The sequence below is a fragment of the Channa argus genome, chromosome 11, assembly GCF_033026475.1.
Source record: "Channa argus isolate prfri chromosome 11, Channa argus male v1.0, whole genome shotgun sequence".
NCBI lineage: Eukaryota > Metazoa > Chordata > Actinopteri > Anabantiformes > Channidae > Channa > Channa argus.
This window is the reverse complement of record NC_090207.1, coordinates 24,479,497-24,504,573: the sequence shown is the minus strand read 5'-3', so window position 1 is coordinate 24,504,573 and position 25,077 is coordinate 24,479,497. Positions and strand designations below refer to the sequence as shown.

Below are 25,077 nucleotides of genomic sequence, written 5' to 3'. Positions count from 1 at the left end.
GTGTTTCTGGGTGTGTATTCACCACCGCTTCTGTCCTCTCTGTGTCTCCGGCACCTCTATATTGTGGAGTTCACTCACCGGTCTCCCAGTCCTGCCGTGTGTACAGCATTATGCTGCATTTTCCTCCAGCCACTTTCTCTCCTTTAGTGTCAAGGATTAGTCTGACATCTCCTGACTTGGTGCCTTTCAAATGAGGAGGACACCTGCTGCAAAGCTGAAAGGGTGCTCGCCATGTGAAGCTGATTCTCACACTGCTGACACTCCTTATCCTTGCCCTCAGTCAATCTCAGCTCCAGTAAGAAAAAAGAAAAAATCTATGAGAAGTCCTCGGTGATGCTGCGGATGTGAGAGGAGGAATGTGTAGTTGAAAAAGACTGTGTGAAATAGCGATCAACACAGTCATGGGTGTCAAGAAGTAAAAGCATATAGTACAGTCAGCGTGACAGGAAATGATTGGAAATGTGGAAATGTAGGAAGGAAGTTTTGTGTTAATCTTTTGTAATCTGCTCAAAGCCGTGTTTCATACTGTGCCCCAAGTCATCTGTGTGTTAAGTGAATAATTACCAAGTGGGAAATCAGTAGTGGGTGAGCTGAAGTTGGCTGTATAAAAAATACAAATTGATGATCATGACGAAAATGGACTAAATCTTTGCACATACATTAATTCCACATGCACCAAGAGTAAAATAACCAACGTATAAAGAGCCACACATGCTGCATCCACAGTTCTAAGAGTTTTGAAGCATGTTCCACCCCTTAAACTTGGCATTCAGCTCACAGGATGGTGATTAACACTAACATACTCACTATAAGTGTCTACATGTTCCTGAAGGGACAAGCCAAAAGCCATTGATCTCGTTGGACAAAGTGAAATTGGGGTCTGATGATGGAGCTATGACAAATCAAAAGAGTTCATCATGTGGGGAAATTGTACTAACTTTCATGGTGATCACCCAGTGATTGTTGAAACATTTCTCAGTCTAAAAAAAATGGCAGGGAATCACATTTTTTTTTTACCTTCTGTAAAACCGTTGGTGATCATTGGTGTATGTGCGCACTGTGAGATGTAAGGAATTATGGTTCAAAAACAGGTCTCTTATAGCTCCATGACTTTAAAATCCATCGTCCGCCCTTGCGTATCCAAACAGCCGATGCAGTGCTTGTTGCCCTGGCATGTCTCTATGAGACTGTTGATTTGAATTTGGTTTTGTTCAACATGGTCCCCCGGCTCCCAGGCATTGTCAGCCAGCCTGAGCTGACAGTACCGCCACCGTGTCGTCTGGCCCCTATATACAGATTTGATACCCAGGGCGTTTATCTGCTGCAGGTCCGCTGCGCTGAGCCTCATGTTAAGTCAGGTGGAAACCTGTGACTGGCAGCAGATAGGGTGAGAGAGCATTTTAGAGGCAGTGTTAAAATTAACCACTGTAATGAGGAAATAAGTGACTTATTGGTGCCGCAGTCATTTCCTTCATTAAGGATGATATTTATGAGCATCCATCACGCGTGGAGCAGCCAGGACTACGGCTCCTGGTTTATGGAGCGTGGATTGTCACCTTGTTCCAATTATCTGCTACCTTTGAATGTGCTGAATGTTTAAACGGTAAGAGAAAGGGACATGGCACATCATTAGTTGTTGTGCAGTGTGGGGAAAAAAGTGGAAGGGGAGCTTCGTCTGGGCTCGGCAGTGCGACTATTTTTATTCATCATAGCAGCAATTAGCTGATTAGAGTAGGGATGCTCAGTGGCGAGGAAGGTGTTGGATGGAGGAGGATTGCATGCCCTAACCATTAAATGTGTTAGTGTTTTTAAATTATGTTGAAGCACTACTTCTCTCTGGTTGAACAATTTCAGTTTTATTAACAGGCTTCTATGTGAATTTGTAAGAGTAATAAAAGCATTGATTTGCAGTCAGCACTGACATTCATGCCTCTGTTTCTGACATTCATTATCAGTAATTAACAGACTAAAGACAAAAAAACGCATTTTTTCGTAAAATTGCATTGCGCCTGTTTTTCAAACATCCAGTAATCCTCAGAGGTTTAAAAAGTCTTGAGAATAACGGGGGAATAAACAAATTAACATTTGAATCTACAGCTTTTGGAAGCTTAAAATGGAGATGTCATGGTAGAGATTTAGAGGTGAAAGACTTAAGAAAGAACCAACATCAGCTAAGCTTCTTATTGTTCTCTCTGTCACATTAAGGCTACTGAAGAAATGTCATTTTTCCAAGAAGTATTTCCCTGTTTGGAAGCATCTCGGTCTCCTGTAGGAGTTTAACTGTGTTGGTCTTGTGACTGTAAAGGCTGTTTTTCTGTGGTTTTTCTGAATTTTTGGCTTGTGACCACCTAAAACAAAGCAGTGCCAGCTTGGACCCTGTTGTTGTTACACATTGCATAAGAACAGGGTGGAAAAGTCCGACCGTTCAACAAGCAATTCAGACGGTATACTGGATTCTTAACGTAAGTTAGATCCATTCGTTTTTAGTTGCAATAAGTGGTCATAAGACGGGGCCTGTTTTTTCTCAGAGATGTTGCTGATTTTCTAACAGTTGATGTTTGTAGTTTCAGAAATTTGAAATGCTGAAATTAGCTACAGATAAGGGCAAAAGCTTTAGTAATGTGATTTACACCAGTTCTTTTTCTGTAGTAGGTTACATTTATTGAAAAGCCCAATAACATTTTCCCCCATATGACACATTGGGTGACAGAACTAAACAAGGTTTAGTTGCTAGTATCTCATACAAAACTCTTCCACATCATTAAACATAACATAATAGAGGCAACCTGAGTTAAGACTAAATACTTGCAGTGGCCTAAAGTACATGAACTTGTTCTAGTCTGAAACAAATGCATGATATAAAATTAATTATAAATTCATACTAATCTTTACACCCACTGATGCTTTGCTGTCGTCCTCAACTAAAATGACAAAAACTAATAACTGAAACAAACTAAAATAGAAATGAGTTTTTAGAATAAGAACTAAACAGTGAAGAGTAAAACCCAAACATAGTATCAAAATTAAAAGACATCTAAAAACTAAAATAACCTTGGTCCAAACTATGTTTTAATAAGCTCAGGGTTATGGTTATAAACATATCTCTTCCTTCGAGAAGCATTTCCTACTCTGTTATACTTTATAAAAACTGTTGCTAATCTTTATCTAAGTATAGACAACACAGTGTTTTAGCCAGTGAATAAATATAATTTTTCATGTCTGTGTGTTGGACATGCCCATTAAACCTTGGCGGTGCTAGTGGGAAAAAGTCAGTAAGTAATAAAAATAACCTTGTTTTGGTGTCAATAACTTCAAAAAACTTTTCTTGTAGCTGTGGATCAAACCTTATGCACCACTCAGGAGGAATTGTGGAGCTTTTACTTCCCCAAGAACAACTTCAGCTCAGACATTGGATTCTCTTTGGATTCCAGTTTATCTGCAATGAAGCTAATGTATTTATTTTGTTTCTGCACATGCTTATTCTGGTTTCTCCTCTTTCCCGGTAACTGATAATGCCAGAGTTGCATGAGCAAAAACTCGGAAAAAGTAAAATGTTGAGGAGCTAAAAACCCTGCTGTGTTTTTAATGATGTACTACATTCGACTTATTCAAGTTGGTATTATGAAGGTGAATAAATAATACACTGGGGAGAATGTAATTCTTGAATTTAAGCCATTACATAAGGCAAAAAGATAACATAAATAGTCTAGCACCTTCTTGGCTGCTGCTGTAATAAACCTCCCAAATTATCGTCCTCCAGTTCACAGGGTTGTTTAAAAGTAGATTTTTATGCTCATTGGTTTGTCGAAACTGCATTATAGTTAATAGTACTCATATTTTATCCCCAGTCCTTGTAGGAAAACCAAGTATGTATCTTAAATACTACAGTGGTATAGTTGTTGAAAAAGCCAGTAAAAAGATAATACATGATAAGCAGCTCGTGGAAGAACTCGTCTGCTCAGCATAAGAAACGTTACTCTTGTGGAAGAAAATACTTCGAAAGTTTGCTGAAGACACAGCACAGTGTGTAATTGGGCACCAGTGATGTACTTTTGAAAATAGCTCTCCCAGAGATTCCATTTCATCATGGCACAGGTCAAGTACTTATATTCTTTGAACAATTCACAATTCACCTTAAGATGAGAATGATAATTATCTGTCAGATGTCATAATAAACTGCTCCTTGTTTTTTTTTATTAAAAAAAAAAAGTCTCTGCATGATGCAGAGGATGTATAAATAATACAGCAAGGAGCTGAGATGAACTCCAGCTCAGTGAATGTGGAAAACAGCTTGTGGTAGCTTGTGTAATGGCTTGCCTCCACATGTGGTGATACATATATGGACAGAGAAAGGCCGCCGTCCCTCTGAGAGCAAAAACCCGGCTCAAATTGCAGGTCTGGCTGTGATTGTGAAACACTAGGAAGTCATCACCACATTGACTTCTTTGCTGCATGCGCTTTTGTCTTTTTTTTTTGTTTGTTTTCATGTATGACATGAATATTCTGTATAAGTAGATGTAAATGTATTAAATATAACGTTAGGGGAAGTAGAGTCGGACAAAAAAAAATCTAAATATCTAGTAGGAAGGCAGGTGTCAGGTAGAAAGTTATTGGGAAAACTGCGTTTAAATTAGCCACAACCGTTCTAAATAACAGTATTATGCTGGGACAGGTAACCAGTGGACGTCTTCCACATGCACAATGTAGGAAGTGAGGGTGAGTAGCTCAAGTAGGGTCCGACCAAAGCTCCTCAGGACCAGGAGAAGGTGCTATTGTGGGAGCAGTGTAGGGACCAGAGCCCCATAGCATACTCTTTTGCTCCTCCCCCCAACCCTAAGATTCAGTGGCCATGGACGTCAGTGGGATTGAGAGGGAAAACATGATAGAGGTGTTTGGACCAAGACCAGTGCACAACATATCCACTCACGCTGAAGTTGTCCCACAAAGAAGCTGTAAGGTCTTAGGACAAACAGCTGGTTTGCTTCATTGTGACCAAATATGGAAATATGGACGTAGCCAAGTTTGACTCATAGCCCCCCCAGCCATGTTGGTCTTTTTTTTTTTTTTTTGGTATAAATGACCTACAGAGAGTCTTAGTAGTAGTTACCGAGCAATAAGTATTTTAAGTGTTGTACTGTTTATTATGAAGTGAACAGACAGTAAATTACTCATGATCTAGGTAAGTTAGTTCAGGCATAAAGATTAAAAAAAAAAATTTTAAAAATCGAATTCTATTGTCCATATTTGAAAAATGTATGTATAATCACTTACATCACATATCACCTGTATCACCATGACATATACTATATACCACACCATGACATGACCTTTTTTTTTTTTTTTTATAGCAATACATCTTGGAGCAGGTTATGAATGTGTATTAAAAAGACCATGTAAAATGTGGCACCCAATGGAGGATTTATCAAAACAACATTTGCAGCAGGCCTCTTAGTTTGCTTTTTAAATTTGTTTTCCATGAAATATTGAAGACACAGTAAACAGGCCATAGTGATGGTATGAATAACTAGAGGAATTGCATGTGGTAGAAATATCATATAGACATCCTCTTGTCCTACAGTGGCTAATATCAGCATATTATTTCCATTTATTCCCTTCCCTGCCTGTTTGTTTTATGTGTGGCCTCTCTTTACACCTGCATCCATTTATTTACCCATTTAACAAGGACAACATTGATTGAGAGAGGTGGTGAGAGGGCCGATTCGATTTCAGGGGACAGAATTGGATTTGATGGTGGGGTATAATAGCTTTCATGGGCTTTTACGGCACTGAATAGCTTAGCTGGAGCTGCCTTGATGGGACTGAGGTGTAATTCTAAGAAGGATCTCGGGTGATGGCAGGAACACAAACATCCTGTTCCTTATTGTCCCAGCCTGCAGAGCTCTCTGTGCTTTACCCAGAAAAGGTGAGCACAGTTCTTATTAACAGAGACCTACCTTCAAACTAAATAACAAAGTCTCTTATACAAAGTCACGCTGTTGCAATCTCTCAGATCGGTGTTTCCAAAACTGCACTTAGATCGATGAGCTGCCACGACGAACAATGCTCACGAACTGGGCTGGGTGCTTGCTAAAGTCAAAGGAAAAGGGCAACCTGCTGTGAATTGTTGTTAAGGACGGTGGCATGTTGGCAGAAGCAACAAAGGTTGTTTTTGTGTAGACCTAAATCCAGGCCTTGTGGCTGAGATAAGATGTATTCAGACTCCACAGCCACAATTTGGGTAATCAGTCCCTCCTTAATTCCTCTCCACTTGGTTTGCTCTGATTTCATTCATCTGTAAATTGCTCTGAGAAGAACAGTTTTGCTCAAATAGGGGACAAATTTGTGCTCTGTATATACTTTCCTTTCAACAATATGCAGCTTTTGATGACGGGGGAATTCACAGCATTGTCGACTAAGAATGCATTTAAATTCTGAAGCGGTTGCTGTTTTTTAGTGAGAAAAAATAAATGTGAATTTTTTCCCTTAAAAGTCTCTTTACTGCTAAATTGCCTTTGTTTCTGTAAGAGTTGAACACTGTCTCTAAAACAAGCCTGCGGCTAAACAGTGTGTTGGTTTACAGGTGCCACGGGTGATGGTCAGCCTGAGTCTCTACCCTCAGTGCAGGGCACCCTGCCACACTTCATCCAGGAGCCGGAGGATGCCTACATTGTCAAGAGCAACCCCATCAAGCTGCGCTGCCGAGCCGCGCCTGCCTTACAGATCTTCTTTAAATGCAATGGAGAATGGGTTCACCAGAACGAGCACTTCTCCCAGGAGTATAAGGACCTTAACACTGGTACGAAAGCTTTTGTTTTATTCACTGATTGCTGGAAACCTGAACACTCATTATGTGCACGATGCAGTAGATTCAGTCGGGCGTCGGGCCAAATTTTTAGTTCTGTGTATTTCTAGTATGACACACAGGATGGGCGCATTTGGGTATCCGTGAGAAGCCTGTTGATACAGTTGTAAAGCAGATTTTATAAAAAATTTTAAGCACGAAATGCCAATTAGTTTGCAGTCTTCAATCCAGTGACAAAGGATAATCTTTCCCATTTGGTAAAAATTGCATTTGTGTGATTATTACTCTTACAGTAGTAGGAGGCTGATTGAGAAAACATCTTTACAGGGTCTTTGCTTGATGAAAGTAAATAACGAAAAAGACTTGGCTGGACTAACATTTACCTTGGCTACAAATCGCATTTTCCAGAGTATATCCAATGATCAATAGTGTCTTTGTCTTTCAGTTGAATGAAGGCTTATTTTAGAAGGATACTGAAGACTCTGACTTGAGTAAAGAAAAAAATAAATTGTCTAAACTAAAGTAAATGTGAAAGTTCTTTTCAGCTTTATGATGCACATAGTGTAGTTATTTCTTATACAGATTATATACTATAGATACATTGAGCCACTGGTTACTTCAAATTAGAAAATTCTCTAAAACTCTTTGGAGAATCTGTAAAATGCCTTTGGATATTTGATTGCTATTCAGAATGATGTTATCACACCATTCATTCATTCTCTGTTGTTATCAATACCACAGATATAATAGGTCCTTATTCCTCAGTGCCAGTATTCTCAGAAGTTCCCTTTCCAGTCTAAAACCTTCAACATGTCTCCTCTGAGGTCCTTTGTTGAGTTGACAGCGTGGTTTGGAACGATGTCTTGCTGCGTGATGGAGCTACTTCCACATAGTTTTTCTTTTTTGTTCGCAACATCGTAAGTAGTTTTAAAGCACCTTTTGGGTGATCTGATACAAAAGGTGCTATATGCTGTTTAATAAGAGTATATCTATATGTAAATATCAAGAAAGAAAAGATTTTAATTCAGACCTTTAGTGGCATTTATCTTTTGGCCCGAAACCCCGATGTCCTTAGTCATAAGCAGACATAAATGAATTGGTATTGCTGTTCAAAAACTTTTGGAGGAGACTATAAGTTTAATTCTTCACTCACTAAATCCAGAGATGCTATGTTGTCTGTAGAGAAGAAGTAAATATTAAAGTAGACGTTTTCTCTTTTATGCGTTCAAGACCGTTAATTTAGCATTAGGACACAATAAGATTTGCAGTAAACCTGTGTCATTTAAGACACTGTCTTTGGAAAGGCTTTGTAAGCCACATGCCTTCATACTACATTTAATACAATGATTTAATTCCCTCTGGATAAACGGGAAAGTCTTTCATCATACATTAATGTATCATTTCACTCTGCATCTAGATTGCTTTTGGTATTGACCGCAGCTACTTGATCCAACCTTTAGTGTCAATATCAGTGTGGCTTCAAATGGTTTAAGCCTAAGAGGCAAGCAGAGGCAGTAATCAGAGCAGGGTCCAGCAGTGTGTGCTTATTTTAAGCTCCTTGCAGTTCTAGATGGAGGGGTATACTGTACCACATCAGCATCGGGCCTGATTCTCAAATGCTATTCTGTTATGATCACAGTCTTTGAAATAATGCTTCACCAGTGGCCCCTCTCTGACTGCAGCTACTTGTTTGAAACTTTTTTTTTTTGCGAGTTAACTGCACAAACTATTTCATTTAAAGGCAGCTACGTTTATAGTTTATTACCTGTGAGTAGATGTTATGGGTCACCATGACATAAAGAGCCTACGCTTAAAGAATTTAATTAGTGTGGGTGGAAAGTAAAGATTTCATTAAAACCTGCTAGAGAATACGGAATATTGTTTAATTTGGGATGAAAATGAAGAAACTCAGTAATATACATCACATATACATATCAGCAATAAGACACAGAGAAAAATATTGACACTGGTGTCAAAGTGAAGCCATCTGATTCACAAAGTAAAAGCAGGTTTTCCCACTGTGGTTATATTATGTTACCTAATAACACTGTCACTTTTGACTAATTCCTAATTAAACTTAAATCTTTATAAACTACGACTTTGACATGAGAAATTGATGTTTGTTTTCAGTAAGCACTGGGCCAAAAAATTTGCCAGATTGTGTTTTATTGTGGAAAGGTCACAGCCATGGTTGGATAGAAACTACTGAACCATTAGTTCAGCCATGCTGTTGTCTACAAACTAAAAAGCTAGAGTTGCAAACTGAACTGCAAACATGCCATTTTCCAAAACATGGGTGCTAATTGAGCGTATTGAATTATGGTATGTGTAGGATTCAGTGTTAGTTACACCTGTGCAATGTAATATAATCCAATACGGCCGCTCTGCTATGAATTCTACTTTTAGAAGGTTGCAGTTTTTTAGTTTTCAATTGAAATTGTCAGAAAAGTGATAATTCTAGTATGTGGTTATTACTGAGTCGAACTGGGGTGCATTTTATTAGGAGGTGGTTCTGTTTTGGCCAAAATGTTAGAACCACTGGTGTCTCAAGTAAACTTCTTTGCACCTCAGCAACAACAGAGCAGCTTTCTCTGTGGTTGAGGTCTGTTTGTGGACCTTTACAACAGCCCTATGTCAAAGTCTTTGGCATGTAAAAAAAATCTAATCAGAAGTCCAGAAGGCCAGACTGAAATCTGCACTAGTCTCTCACAGTAAGCCTCAAAGCTTATAAGTACATTGTACTGTACAAGTACAGTGTCCGGATATAACACAAGCTCAGGAACAGCATAGAAACCCTTTTGAGAGCCAAAAATGTATGAAATTGCACACAATACAAATACATTTGCTCAACAAAAACCAAACAAATGTAGGCAACACTTTGCAAATAAGTAGAAGCAACAAAGAATAATGCTTAGAGGAAATTAGCTCTACGTCTGCTAGAAATAAATGCATTTCTATTTACCAATTAATTACTGGCATTAAAAAACAAATGGTTTTAAGTTGATGATAAATATTAAGTTGCTCTAAATAGTTGTGAAAACGTTTAAAGAAATATTTTTTTTTGTCTTTTCGTTTCGGCTTTTATCCCGTGAGTTCAGGGTCGCCATAGCCGATCATTGTCCGCATGTTGAATTTGGCACAGTTTTTTTAAACCCCTGATGCCCTTCCAGACGCAGCCCTCCCATATTTCTACCGGGCTTGGACCGGCACTGCGCAAATGGGGAGGGGAATGGGCTGTTAGGGGTTCAGTGTCTTGCACAGAGACACATCGAGATATAGCTGGGACCAGGGATTGAACCATTGAAGCTAAGCAAATTTCACAAAGGGAACTCTTATCTTATCTACTCACACAAGGCAAATATGGCCCGTTAACATGGCTAAATACAACCAGCACAGGGTGAGTCGTGAGTTGGGGAGGGTTGCGTCGGGAAGGGCATCCGGCGTAAAAACTGTGCCAAATCCACATGCGGACAATGATCCGCTGTGGTGACCCTGAACTCACGGGATAAGCTGAGAAGCAAAAAAAATTAAAAATTGTCTTTTATTAATCAGTCCTCTAAAAATAGCAACTATAGGATCAATACAGTTTTCTTGCGGCTCGTCTGTTCAGGGGTTGCCACAGCGGAATGTGTTCGGCACTTTGACTTGGCGTGAAATTTTTTATGCTGGAAGCCCTTTCTGCTGCAACCCTCCCATTTTATCTGGCCTCGGGACCAGCACCAAGGTGGCCCTGGGTGGCTGGGCGGAGCCACACCTGGTGGGTTGTGCCAAATCGATTCTGAGCCACCAGGCCCCAAAATAACGGCTATAAGACATAAGGCGAAATTTCCTTAGTTAAAAAGTCATATTATTCTCATCTAGAAAATGTCGTCCTGTACCATAGTCTATTCGTTTTGTGTTAAATGGACAGAGGAGGGGACTTAAAGTCTTGCACTAAAGGAGAATGGAATTTTGTTACTGAACTGTATTTTACATCAATTAATGCAGACAATCGAGTGACCATCACACATGTAATTACCAACACTATTAATTTAATAAAAAATATTACAGTAAGTTTTCAAATTAAACAATTTCTTTAAATCAGTAACAAGTGCCCCAAATTACTTTTTACAGTGCAGTTAGCAATAAGCCCTTCAAACTTTTTCTGATGTAAAAGTTATAACAACCTAACATGACTTCTATTTGTTCAAAATGCTGTTACAAAGCTTTTGATGATTATTTATATATATAAAGCTCATTTTCCTGCTGCAGTTATCTCTGCTAAAATGGATCAAAACCCCAGTTGCACTCTTATTTTTGTTTTCATGTCCACAAATTAAATTGAGTTGGTGTTAAGTAACTCCGTGCTAACCATGACTTAGACTAGTCACTGGAGATATGTGCACCCTCAGGCTAGACCAGCTGGAAACCTTGAAATGCTGTGTGAATACTGTTTCAGCAAAGTCTACCGTCAACACATGTGCAGCCAATGTTAGTTCCGGGGTTGGGGTTATGATTTGAAATGTTGGGGAAGCAGTTGCGTGCCATACCAATTAAACCACATTAGTGTTTGTCAGGTGGGAGCCTGTTGATTAGAGGACCTGACTGAGGCCTCCTGAAGGGATTTCTAGCAAACAACAAAGCCAATGTGACACCTCGACTGGAATGCATTGTGATTAGAGGCTGTGAGAAAGTTGTCTTTCTTGTATTCATGAAGGTCCCTCCACAGGAAAGAAGCTTTAATTGCTTCTGGAAGTTCATTATAGTGTGATTGCTGTGCTGTGAAATTGTTGCAAGCTTGATAATGGCAAAATGAAATTTTGAGCTTCAATTGTTTGCTGTTCTGTGTGCGTAGGAAAAGTGCAAGGCAAAGTTCACTTGGTGGTATTCGCAGGCTCACTTCATATGCCATAACAACCATCCAGCATCCAGCGGGGGGGGGGGAGGCTAATCAGCCAATGTGACAGATTAGAGGAAGAACCTTTACAAAAAAAAAAAAAACTCTGCTGTATCAAAGCTACAACATGTGGCAGCTGTGTTGACAAACCACCAAATTAAAATCTGACATTTCTGCACAACTGTTGGAACTTTAAATAATAATAACCATTTTACAAGAACAACAGCAGTAAAAGAACCCGTTTCTCAGCAGTTTTATTGTGAGCAACAAGACAACATAATCTTAACTTAAGGTTCCTCCAAGTGATTTCATCTGGATCCATTTTTCAGCTAGTAGTAGAAATATTTTGATATAGGGAAGTTCGTAGGACGTTTCATGGCATTTAAGTACATGCAGACCAAAAAGAAGCAAGTTTAAAATCAGTAAAAACATTTTTTAACTTACAATAAAGTGGATTATGTTTGCAATTAACAAACTTTAGATAGATAGCTGTAAGTGTGTTGCTTTTTGTTGCTATTTTCTTTTCTCTCTTCACTTTCCACTCACCCCAACGGGTCGAGGCAGATGGCCGTCCAGCCTGAGCCTGGTTCTGCTGGAGGTTTCTTCCGTTAAAGGGAGTTTTTCCTCTCCACTGTTGCCTAGGGCTCGCTCAAGGGGGATTTGTTGGGTTCCCTCTACATACTTTGTACAGTCTTGACTTTATTATGTAAACTGCTTCGAGACGACTTTGTTGTTAATTGGTGCTGTATAAATAAAGTTGAGTTGAATTGAATTGATATAACTGACACTTTCAAAACGGTGTTAATTTATAATTGGAGGCTTTTTACAAAGACAAAGACAACATGAATTAATTCACGGTAACTAGCAGGCAGTGGCACAACAGAAGAGATGACTGGCCATTCATTACCAGTCATCTTGAGTAATGTTTTAGGCCATCTGACAAATACTTTTTGGTCTACACAAACTCCCAGAGACAACTTAAAGCCCCAATGAGAAGGGGTTAGTACTTGGGTCTAATTTGTCTCCATGTACCATTGCTGCATGTGATTGATTCGCTTTTACAAAACCGTAAACATCAGTCCTCCTCATGGACAGAGGTACATGTGCATTTGTGATGGTTGTGATTAGGCAGGTACGGGATATGGTGATGGTCAGAGAAAGATTGAGGGATGGTGTCATAGATGAATATCTATCATTTTACACAAAACATGTTTTATCACTTTCAAACACATCTTACCCAAACCCTGAAGTCAGCGGTTTTCTTGCCTGATCCTAACCAGAGACGAGGCTGTGAACCAGACTCAGGCACTGAACTCTGGTCACTGGTCTCACAGTCCCATGAATTAAGCAGCTCCCTTTCCCTTTATTAAAAATACTGTATCATTCATTCCAAATATACGTTGCATTGGAAAGTAATGATAAAGCAATGAACCGTTAAGCAAACCCAAAACAGAGGTCAATTTATTTAAGACATGTTGAATGTTTTGCTGTAAAAGATCGAGAAAGACTTAAAAATGACAGAGCAGACAAAGAAACGATACAGTTTCATGCAATTTCTTCTACACATGTTCCGGACGTGTTTCGTAACTTTAAGGTTGTTTAATATGGTATCATCACTACAGTTAAATTACACCTAAAAAACTGTCCCACAAGTAAAACATAATCCCGATGACAGAGCAACACTCGACAAACTAAACAATTAAGTATATGTAAACTATTTAAAATTACATATGCTATTTTATTCCATTGTCCATATAAATAATAAAGAGCAAATTTCAAAATACATTTTAAAATATTAACCTTTTGTTGTTTATTCATTGACAGTTTATTTTGTGTTATGAACAACACTTCCTACATTTCCTAGGCTGTAACCACTTGAACATCACCAGTCTGAGAACAAAAACTAAAGTCTTTGTCCTTTTATGCTTCTGACAATAGCAAAGCTACTCCCACAAACACAAAGCACATTCACTAAATAATCAGATTATATCCAGTAATAACAAGTCCACTAAGACATTAGTGAGTTGTTTACATGAGGACAGTTCTATTAATATTCCTGTTTCCATGCTACAGAAGATAGTGTGATTAATGGCTGAAATGCCTCCTCCACAGCACCACTGTTTCCCTCCAACCTCAAACCTGATCCTTCAGTTGAGATGCTAATGTGATACCCCTGTTGCTATCTTTGTGCAAACACTAATTAAACTGTGCTTCTGATTTTTTTTTTCCCAAGATATGGGGAAAAATGTATGGACTCTATAGCACCGCAGAAAACTCAACTCATAGTTTGTACTGTAGCATTAAAAGCAGGAAAATATTAACATTTTAACAAGTCTTGGCCAGAAAAACACTAAATATCAGTGTTAAGGTTACAGTCAGGTTTCAACATCTTGAATAAAGACCAGGTTCTAAGCGACATCACCTTGTGCAGGATTGCAGTAGAAAACAGCCAAATGGCTGATAGATCAAGCTAAAATGTAATTTTGTGGCTAACACTGCACAGATCAGAAGACTACTGAGTGGAAAATGCTCAGTATTCCATGCAGGAAACCTGCCTCTTAACTCAGAGAGCAGAATAAACTCGTAGCTGCAGTGATCCGGTCAGCGCTCTGGATTTCTCAGAAAATGCTGAGGAAAGTACTATGAAGGCTGGAAAACTGCCGGAATAAACTCCAGTTTCAGTATTTTACTGAGTTTCTGTATTTGACAAGCTTTAGGCGTTAGAGTATACTGTAGGTAACAGCTGACTGAGGAGACTGATGGATGAAAAAGCATTACATTATTAGTATCCTGCCATAGTTTTTCAAGAGAGTCACCTTTATAAGACTTTATGTGACATAAAAAATGAAAAAATATTTATATACACACATATTTTTATGTTAAATATTTTAATATCTTTATATCTTTATATATATATGTATATATGTATATATATGTATACACACACACACACACACACACACACACATATATATATGTATATATATATATATATATATATATATATATATATATATATATATATATATATATATATATATATATATATATATATATATATATATATATATATATATATGTATGTATGTATGTGTATATATATATATACAGTATATCCCCTGAACAAAATTTACTTGCCAAGCATAGTTTTTACGGGCCGAAATAATCAATTGCCTTTTTGTGTCACCAGTAAATTTATTTTACTGCGAGTGTGTTTACTGGGTTAGTTTTAGCAGATTTATATGCAAGTTCACAAGTGTGTGTATAAAGAACGTAGGATTATTCACGTGTTAATAATAATTTTAGCAGTAAAAGAACTGCATTCTTTTCCAAGTCAATGTGGTAATAGTATTAATTGTAAGCCAGTGGTATCAAATCCCTATGATGTGACTCTGATGCTGTTTTAGGATACACATCTTTCTCTCTACTTGAGTAGCAATCGGCCTGGTTTATTGACTTCCCCTGCTCACTGACAGCACTTTACTACTGAACAGAACGTCTTCAGATTTCTGTCCTTCATCTCTGCTGCTGCTGCTGCTGCAGCTGCCACCAAAATATATTTATAACTGATCTGGAATTTGTTCATAAACATTTCACATTAATGCGTAGTTTAGTTTCTCAAGCTGATCTTTGTGTGCAAATGTCTGCAAATCTTCAACAGCATAGGAAAACAAATTAACATTATTATTAGCTGTCAATTAATTTGTTACAGCTTCTAATCTTGAGTTTTGAATTTAGTGAAATTTAGATTATGAACTTTGACCTGAACAATTTCTGTTTATCTTTTTTTTTTTTTTTTTACTTTCTCTGTTTGTCTCTACTGTTGCATCCTGACTTTAAATCTACCCTTTCTCCTCCTCCCTTCATTCACTTTGATATATAACAAGCCTGTGCTTTACAAATCGGACAGTGCATCAAGCAGTTTTCCAACTTAACATAATAACAGTGGCTGCAGTACTTGGTTTAAGTAAACTACTTACACACCTAATTACTCTTTACTTCCATCTTTTATTTGAGAGGTCACTGTTTTTGATTAGGATGATCTATTTCTCCTCAGAACTGCATTCTGTTGCAATGGTCCCCGCAGTATTTACAGATGGTTCTCCAGACTTGGGATGACACCTGTACTGCTTTTTAAATCCTGCGTAGAGCGAGTCGGCAGTGCAGTAATAGTTGCCCCATGTGGACATGACAGGAACGTTACACTAAAATTCGATCGCTGCATTTAACTCATCTCCCTGGGGGAGCAGTGGGCAGCCACAGGCAGCACCCAGGGAACTAGTGCTGAGTGTCTTGCTCGAGGACACACCTGGTACACATGGATGGCTTAAGAGTGTGAGAGCTGTGTGCAAAAAGTTGGTACTCAGACATTCACTTGCCAAAAGGAATATCTAGCTGCTTTTGGCGGTTAACAGATGTTAATTTTGGACCCTGTACCTTGGTGTAGACATGGTCTTAAAGAGTAATTGCATCATGCAAGCAATGACGAAAACAAAAGACATTTTCTTGCTGAAAATTGACTCAATTGACTCTGGTACAGCCAACATGCTTAACAATTAAATAGAGATGACCTGAGTGCACTGAATGTATTCGAATGATGGTAGAACCAGTATCGTGGCCCAAAAGTTCACTATGAAGACAATTAGAAGACTCTAATCAACTCTCCCAGTGATCTTTGAAGTGCAGAAATCAGGAGACGGACACAAAAGCATTTCATAGTCATTAAATATCTCTTGAAGTACAGTTAAATTCCTCATTTAAAAAATGGCTAAGACGCCTTTGAATTCTTTGAAGGACTTGCAAGCTTTAAAAGACAATATGGGAAAATCTGTTACATACGGCAACTGTTGGCCAGGTTCTTTACCAGTCATGGTCTATTTTTTTTTTTTTTGTTCCCAATGAAATTCCCATCAAAGTGACTCTGGGAATTAGTTAAAAACGCTAGAGTTATTTCATTGTGCTTAATTGTTACCTTGCCCTCTAATATACTTTGTTAGAAAAGCCCCAGGATGTGGGATTTATGGTCCAGTGTCAACTTCAGAGGATCCGTATGTAAATGAAGGAAAAGTGACTAGTTTGAATCCCCTATGAATCTTAGATGTAGCATCTAATAAATTATTTTAATGTTGCAGGTTTTTCTTAAACCAAAGAGACTGTCTCAGTAAAAGCTGGTACAAAAGTGCATCAAAGATCCTCCACACACGGGCTTTATATAACACAATAATTCAAGTTTAATTCACTTGATTTATTCAGATTAGGGTATGCTTTAAAATAACACTAACTAGCAGTTATCTCCCCTGTGGACGGTGTCATTCTATGTGGTCTATGGACTAATGTGTATAACATGACCATTTCAGAACCACATCCACAGTATAATCAGTCTTTAGAAGCTAAACCCTGTCTGCTTAATGCAGATTCATTTCCTCTCCCATCAGTTATGCTCACTGCAGATCATTTTGAAAAGGAAATTTGATGCATATTTCATATTCATTAACTCAAATTAGGCTCGGCTTGTTCATCAGCGTTCTCACGTCAGTAAGTGCCTGCTGCTATCGCCGCTCTTTATTGACTGACAGCCCACCCACCCCTCCTTCCCCTTAACCAGTTTCATTATCCTTGTCACTGCACTATCTCCCAGTCCCGTTTAAGGAAGTTGAAAGAATTATGAGCCATTTTACCTCAACTTGCTCGACCCGACTGGCAACATCTCACAGTGACTGCGCTTAACTGCCCGTGGCACTGCCAGGCCAAGTGAAATCTCGCTGCCATCATCTGGCCCAAGTGGATTAGCAATTAGAAAAGCCAGAGGATGTGGTCATCGTAGCCCTTGGCATAGGCCTGCCTTATACCAGCAGCAAACGCAAAACCACAGATAAGGGCGGACTTAACGGGGACGCTTTGTCCTGGCTCAGTAATAGACAGCAACATTGTGTATTTGATTAGGGTGGCTAATCAGAGAAGGAGATCAGTGAGGAATTGGAATGTTATTGATTAGGACATGGGCCCTCAATGCCACCAGGAGCACCTGATAGCATCTCTTATTTACCAACTACCTTGATGAATCACTGGGTGCTGATAAAGCTGACAATGCCCTTGAGTTTGCCAGCAGGAGACACTACGGAAGGACTGTATATCTGCACTGTGTGCTGTACCTCACCTAAGGAGAGGCAATCCTGCCAAGTGTGCGCATGGATATTGTTTGCATTTTTATAGATTCTTCCAGTTTCATCTATAAAAAGCGTTGTCAGCAGCTGTTTGCAGATTAAATTTTAGCAAGTTCATCTCAAAGTCACTTTGAAGCCTGAATGATATCAGAAATTAAAGGCCATAGCCACCTTTTAGATTTAGGTTGGGAGTGTGAACCTTGCAAGACCTTCCGTCTAGGTTCACCATTTTGGGACCAACGTTCAACAGTCATACAGGGAGAAATCCATCATAGTAGGGAAAAAAGATACCTTTTTTCTCTATGCACAGGAGCCTCGGCAGACCATAATGCAATGCAGCCACCAGGCAATTGGCATTTTAAGCAAGGGCCAGGTTGCAGACACACCCCAGTGTTCACAGAGCAGCCGGCCTCATGAGCAACACTACATTTATTTGCTCACATTCCCTCCAGAGATTGAAAACAACAAGCTTACACCCCGTTGTTGAAAAGCATTCTGGGAAATAGAGAAGTGAAGTAGATGAGGTAAAATGAGGACACCAAAGACACTTTATTGCAATTGTCTGAAATGCATTCAAGTGTATCACCGAGTGATTATAATGGGGTGAGAGGATGGAAGGCTTGGGGTTTCCTTGAAGACAGGACTGATCTGTTCGTGGACAGAAGAGTTAAGATTAGATATGCAAAAGATCAGTTTCTTCATTCTCGGGGGCTATATACGCCCAGCAGACTTCGTGCGCCTCCATGCAATTACAAGAATATCCTGATGAATTCTCAAGTAACTGTCTTCTTGTTATTAAAAAGATTCCATCCACCTTTTTTCATGCTAACTAAGATTTATTGAAATACAATAGCTGCACGGCGACAGTGAAATTAGATCAAATCTCCACAAAAGATTTTATGCAGGCTTGAAGCTGAAAATTTTATATCTGTGACGACCTTATATGAATTGCGATGAAAATGCATTGTACAATAAAAAATGACAAAGGCTTAGCACTGCGGGGTCTATTCCATGAATGAGTCTGAACATTGTAAAATATCTATAAATTTATGTCCCCCACATTGTCACTGGCAAGGCCGGAATGAGAAACCTGGGAAACTGCTTTGAAGCCCCTACATTCATTTTGTATTAAGTGTAACATTCATACTGATTTCTACATAAACACATAACCTAAACAAAAGCTTTGATTTATTATGGTTGTTAAAGAAATACTGAGTATACAGTTGAACAAGGTAAGACTCTCTCCCACATGGCATGGATGAATTGTTTAAAATGGGTTCCTGGACACAGACAGGTAAATCCGTCTTTTGTGTCCTTTGTGATTTATTCGTGCCTTCGGTTTGTCTTTTTTGGCTTATTTTTGTCTATTCTAGGTAATTGTTTGTCTCTTTGTTGTCATTTGTTAACTTTTAACTGACGTGTGCCTCTCAAACATGAAACATTAAAACTTACGTCATAAAGAAATTCTGGCCCACAGCCCCTTTGGGCTCCTGGATCCCTGGGCCTGTGCCTACTAGGGGCCCGTTCAGTAATTCATCTATGCCATATTAGAAATATGCAGGTTGTGCTTGTAGAAAAATACCAACATGCTCACAATGACAATAGTCTTGTATTTAAGTGTTCATTATCTTAGTTTAGTGTGGCACCAATCCTCTCAGCACCACATCCAGTTGCTTTAAATATTTCATCTGGATCAACATGGAGGATGAGCCGAGTGGCCCAACAACAAACTAATTCCTAAAGCAGTAACCAAGTCCTCTCCGCTGAAAAAAATATTTAATGGAGACACTGTAGCATTTCTATAGTGAGCTTTATTACATAAAGCTGTGTTGACCTTTGCAATACATTACAATATCAGACTCCTGATTCAGGTATTTATTGATTAATGTGATTTTATGGAAACATATTTAAAACATATGCTTTTATATAAACCCAGTCTTAATGTAGTGGCCATGGTCTTGTTGGATCCCAGTCCAAAACTAAAGTTTATGTGAGAAAATGTAGTTTTATCGAACAACATACAGAAATGCTGTTTTGAAAAAGATGAGGTGGGTTGAGGTAAACCTGTACTATGCGATGGAAACACGCTCTGTCTATAACGGCAGAAGTCACCACCTCTAACTAGAAGTTTCATCAAAAGGGAAAGTTTTTAGTTTAGTCCTAACGTAAAAGTCGGGTGTCTGCTTCCTGAACCTTAATTGGGAGCTGGTTCCACAGGAGAGGAGCTTTAGAGCGAAAGGCTCTGCCTTCTATCCTGCTTTTACATTTTCAAGACAGTTTTTATTTTGATATTATTTTTGGATTCAATCTGCATTTCCTTTTAAATTTAGTTAGTTTCACCTGTGGTTTCATTAATTTGAGTTGTGGGCTGTTTTATTCAATGGACTCATTTCTACTTCATTTTAGTTTAGTTTATTTTTAGTTTTAATAATCTAATTGAAGTTAAATGTTGTCAAATAAATATTTAACATTTCAGCACTACACTTCATTAACATAAAGTCTACAACACACTGGTTTGAGAATCTTATTCGGCAGTGATAGATAAGAACATTTATATCAGCAAATGTGTGTGTGCTTATTACTACATTTTACTACATTACTACATTACGACATTCGAATGTTGTTTTCAGTCGGCATAAAATGTGGCATAATTTAAACAGCAGAACCTGTCCAGTCTTCAAAAAGATTTTATGGATATTTTTTCTTTTTCTTTAAACGAGTTTCTGACTTTTCAACAATTTCTGAGTCATTTGCTTCACAGCTGAATAAAAACAGTGACAGCTGCCTTCATTAAAAGCATATTCAGGGTATTTATGAGGCATATGATACCAGTCACTTCATCAGAGGGCTGTTTGGACACATTATAAGTGAACTGAATCCATTTATTGAAGCTTGCATAAGCTAGTACAGCAGTTAGATTTTTCCATCCATATTTCATGCATTCTACTCTACTGATAACTCTGCAGATTCAGAATGTACCTCAGACATGAGAGTTGGAAGAAATATGAAGGGAGCTGTATGAAAAGAACATAACCATGGCTTAGACCAATATGGGATTAGGATTTGACTCGACAGTGTTTGGGGTGTCAGTCTGCAAAGGCTCGTGATGGAATCGGCCTCACCCCACCGTCAGGAGCTGCATTTAAAGAATTTCATTAGTTTGTAATTCAGTAAGGGGTTCAAGTGTCCCATGATGACCACAGGAATAACAATCTGTAGAAGTATATACATTATTTCCCAGAATGCATCTCCAGTTATAAGATGCTGTGGTCATCTGCTGTAAAAATGCTGGTTTCACTGATTGAACAGTAGGAAAGCATTTCAGTTAAATGTGAACCACTTTTCTGCTGCTTTTCATGATGTTGCACTGCAACCAGATCTTTGTGCCTTTTTTTACACAACTGAGCTATACACTAAACAACCAGCTACTGGAGGAAAGGGTATTGTTAAAAGTTGAAATATTGATTATCCGTGCTACACACGGAAACCCCCCTTCTCCAGATTCTGATTGGTAAAAAGAAGTATTGCTTTGCAAACACGTCTTTTAAGCCACTTACCATGATGCAAACCAAGAATTTCACACAATTACACATTTTGCCAACCTCAGGAGACCAGTAAACTCAGTGTAGGTGGATTTTTCTCATCTCCATTCCCTGAAGTAAACTCTGAAGTCCTATTTCCTATTATGCAAAAAGCCTCAGCACTTCCTCACGCAGTTGCCATGAAAACCTTCCTCTTCAAACGTATCTGGGAAATGCTCTGCAGGCTTCCCGCTGGGAGAGCTGACTGATCCCCTGGGTGTAAACCAGTCCCCTCCCACCCATATGTCCAGGATGGCGGTGAGAGCCGTCACTCATCGGCACCGCCTCTTTTGGTGCTCCCCATAATTGTGATTACTGCCTCCAACCTGGGAGTATGAGAGGAAATCAGAATCCACCTGGCTTTATCAGGGGGAAGCTCTTTATCCTTGTTTGTTCTGAAAGAGGAGACGTGTTTATGCTGCTAGGACTCGTGCATTCTCCTTTATGTGATTTTAATTGAGGCAGTTAAGCCTCCCTTGGAGGAATCTGACTATTAAGCACTTAGAGTTGCACACAAACATGTTTCCGTATAGAATCCCTGTGTTCAATACGCAACTATGGGGCAGATGAAAAGAGAGGGTGGGGGGGTGGTGGAGGGGGGGAAATCATTGACCTTTCATTCCAGCGTCTGTGGAGTGTGAATGTTATCATCGGTGAGCAGCAAGAGGACAAAGCTCTCATCTTCATATGCTGCTAAAGCCGAATCACGTGTGTGTGTGAGTGGGTGTTTTATGGGTGTGTGTGTGTGGAGGTGAAGGTTGAAGTATTTATCTATTGTCATGTGGGGTATGAGTAATGTGAGTTATGGTAAAGTGATGCATATGCACATAGTGAGACGGTTTCAGCGTGTGTGTGTGTGTGTGTGTTCTGCTGGTTTGTACATGTTTATGGATGTGTTTTGATGCGTGCATCTGTATTGATTCTGTGTTTACACTGTGTGCCTTTGTATAGTTTAGATGGTAAATATGTGGTGTCCGTGTGTGTGTGTGTGTGCGTGTGTGGAGTGCGGGGGTCTGACTAAAGCAAATAAACGACCTAAGTCCACACCTCCCAAGTAGCCTAGGGGAGAGGGCAGCTTGTTCGCTTGTTTTTTGCCTTTGTTAATATTTGTGCGTGTGTGTGTGTGTGTGTTGGGGGGGTCAGGATGGGGTTGCCGGCTGGATGGAGGGTTGGGCTTGACAAACGGGTGGTGACACCTTGCCACCCTTCCAGCAACTCTGCTACCTCAGCATCACCTCGCTATTTCAGTGCAGCGCGTATATCTCAGGCTGAAATGTAATGGCCTCTAAAGCTGGGATTGATGTTATCGTTGCCCCGGGGTTGCTTTGTGAGCCAGTTAATGGGGTTGTTAACCGAATGCGGGCCGGACAATACACCCCACGCACATATATACACACACACCTTTTTATCAAGACTATAGACTCCTGGGGGGAAAGTGGGGATTATAACTTCTCTTTTTCCTAGAGATCATTTTATTTGGCCCTACCACATGTTTGCTGCTGAAGCTGAAGTCTAGGCTGTAAAGGTTTGCTTTTTTCTTTTTTACCACTAAAGAAAAAGAAGGCCTTTTTAACAGCTGATGAGTCAGCGAATTTAGGACGAAGTGGTGGAAGTTGAAAATGGAAAAACGTTGACTGGACCAGATGACTGGACCACTACAGCTAATGTGATCAGGGAGACAGGTTGGAGGGTACTCGGTGTGTCATCAGGAAAGAGGAAAGTGGACAAGGAGACTAAGTGGTGGAATGAGGAAGTAGTGGATACAGAGGAAGAGGTTAGCTAAGAAGAAGTGGGACACTGAGAGGACTGAAGAGAGTAGACAGGAGTACAGGGAGATGCAGCGTAAGGGGAAGGTAGAGGTGGCAAAGGTACAGGTTGCTGAGGCAGTTGGTCTCGATGTCAAACCTGTGGAGGTATGGAAGTGTCCAGGAGAGGTGGCAGTAGGCTAAGGGCAGAGGTGAGCATTTGTGAGCAGCAATATGGTTTCATGCCTAGAAAGAGAACAACAGATGCAGTATTTGCTTTGAGGAATCTGATGGAGAAGTACAGAGAGGGTCAGAGGGAGTTGAATTGAGTCTTCGTAGATTTAAAGAAGCGTATGACAGGGTGCCGAGAGAGGAGCTGTGGTATTGTATGAGGACGTCTGGAGCGGCAGAGAAGTATGTTAGAGTGGTGCAGGACATGTATGAGAGCTGTAAGACCATGGTGAGGTCTGCTGTAGGTGCGACAGAGGAGTTCAAGGTGGAGGTGGGTCTGCATCAAGGATCAGCTCTGAGCCCCTTCTTGTTTGCTCTGGTGATGGACAGACTGACAGATGAGGTTAGACAGGAATCTCCATGGACTGTGATGTTTGCAGATGACATTGTGATTTGTAGTGAGAGCAGGGAGCAGTTGGAGGACAATCTAGAGAGGTGGAGGTCTGCTCTGGAAAACTGGAATGAAGCTTAGCTGCAGTAAGACAGAATACATGTGTGTCAATGAGAGGGACCCAGGTGGAACGGTGAGGTAACAGGGAGCAGAGGTGAAGAAGGTGCAGGACTTTAAGTACTTAGGGTCAATGGTTCAGAGCAACGGAGAGTGTGGAAAAGAGGTGAAGAGGCGAGTGCAGGCAGGTTGGAACGGGTGGAGAAAAGTGTCAGGTGTGTTGTGTGATAAAAGATTATCAGCGAGAATGAAAGGAAACGTGTTCAAGACGGTGGTGAGACCAGAGATGTTGTTCGGCTTAGAGACAGTGGCACTGAAGAAAAGACAGGAAGCAGAGCTGGAGGTAGCAGAGCTTCAGATGTTGAGGTTCTCTTTGGGATTGATGAGGATGGACAGGATCTGGAATGAGGACATCAGAGGGACAGCTCATGTTAGATGTGTTGGAGATAAAGTCAGAGAGGCCAGATTGAGGTGGTTTGGACATGTTCAGAGGAGAAACTGTGAATATATTGATAGAAGGATGCTGAGGTTGGAGCTGCCAGGCAGGAGGTCTAGAGGAAGACCAAAGAGGAGATTTATGGATGTAGTGAGGGAGAACATGAAGTTAGTTGGTGTGAGAGAAGAGGATGCAGAGGACAGAGTTAGATGGAGGCACATGATTCGCTGTGGCGACTCCTGAAAGGGAACAGCCCAAAGAAAAAGATTGATGAATTTGATGGTGTTTTTATATCCAATTTAGTTCGATGAATATTATCTATACAACAACTCCAGGAGAGGCTCAGTGCTGCATGATTCCAACATGAAAAATTTCAGGACTGGAAGTTGAGCTGGAAGATTCTTTATTCTTATTTAATGGGTGATAGTATAGAAATAGACAGAAGAGGGAGGGGAGAATGACATACACCAAAAGTAACCAAAGTAGTTATGTTATATGAGGGAACCAGAGTGCACGTAGACCAGCAGGATCAAGTTGCAGGATCAAATCCCAGCCTACCCACTAGGTGTGTCCCTGAGCAAGAAACTCCACCCTGCAGCCACCCACTGCTTCCCCCAGGGGGGATTGGTTTATGGCAAAGAGAGAATTTCATTGCATCCTCATACGGAGCCTATCGCTTTCTATGGCAATCCAGTGTCGTGTCCACACTGTAGCTGAGGCGACACCTGGATTAATCTTGTGCTTCATCGAGGCAAATGGGTCAATCCAGTATCTTCAGGACCAGGACTATAGGG

At 39.8% G+C, this 25,077-nt stretch overlaps 1 protein-coding gene across 4 annotated transcripts in view; it reads left to right on the top strand.

Annotated features, from left to right (window-relative positions):
- Positions 1–25,077, top strand: part of unc5db (unc-5 netrin receptor Db) — a 202,604-nt gene that overhangs the window by 77,839 nt on the left and 99,688 nt on the right. For all 4 annotated transcript variants that reach the window (XM_067521862.1, XM_067521861.1, XM_067521864.1 and 1 more), the window contains exon 2: positions 6,581–6,796. In XM_067521862.1, the coding sequence (XP_067377963.1) occupies positions 6,581–6,796 (216 nt within the window). The remainder of the gene's footprint in view (positions 1–6,580; positions 6,797–25,077) is intronic.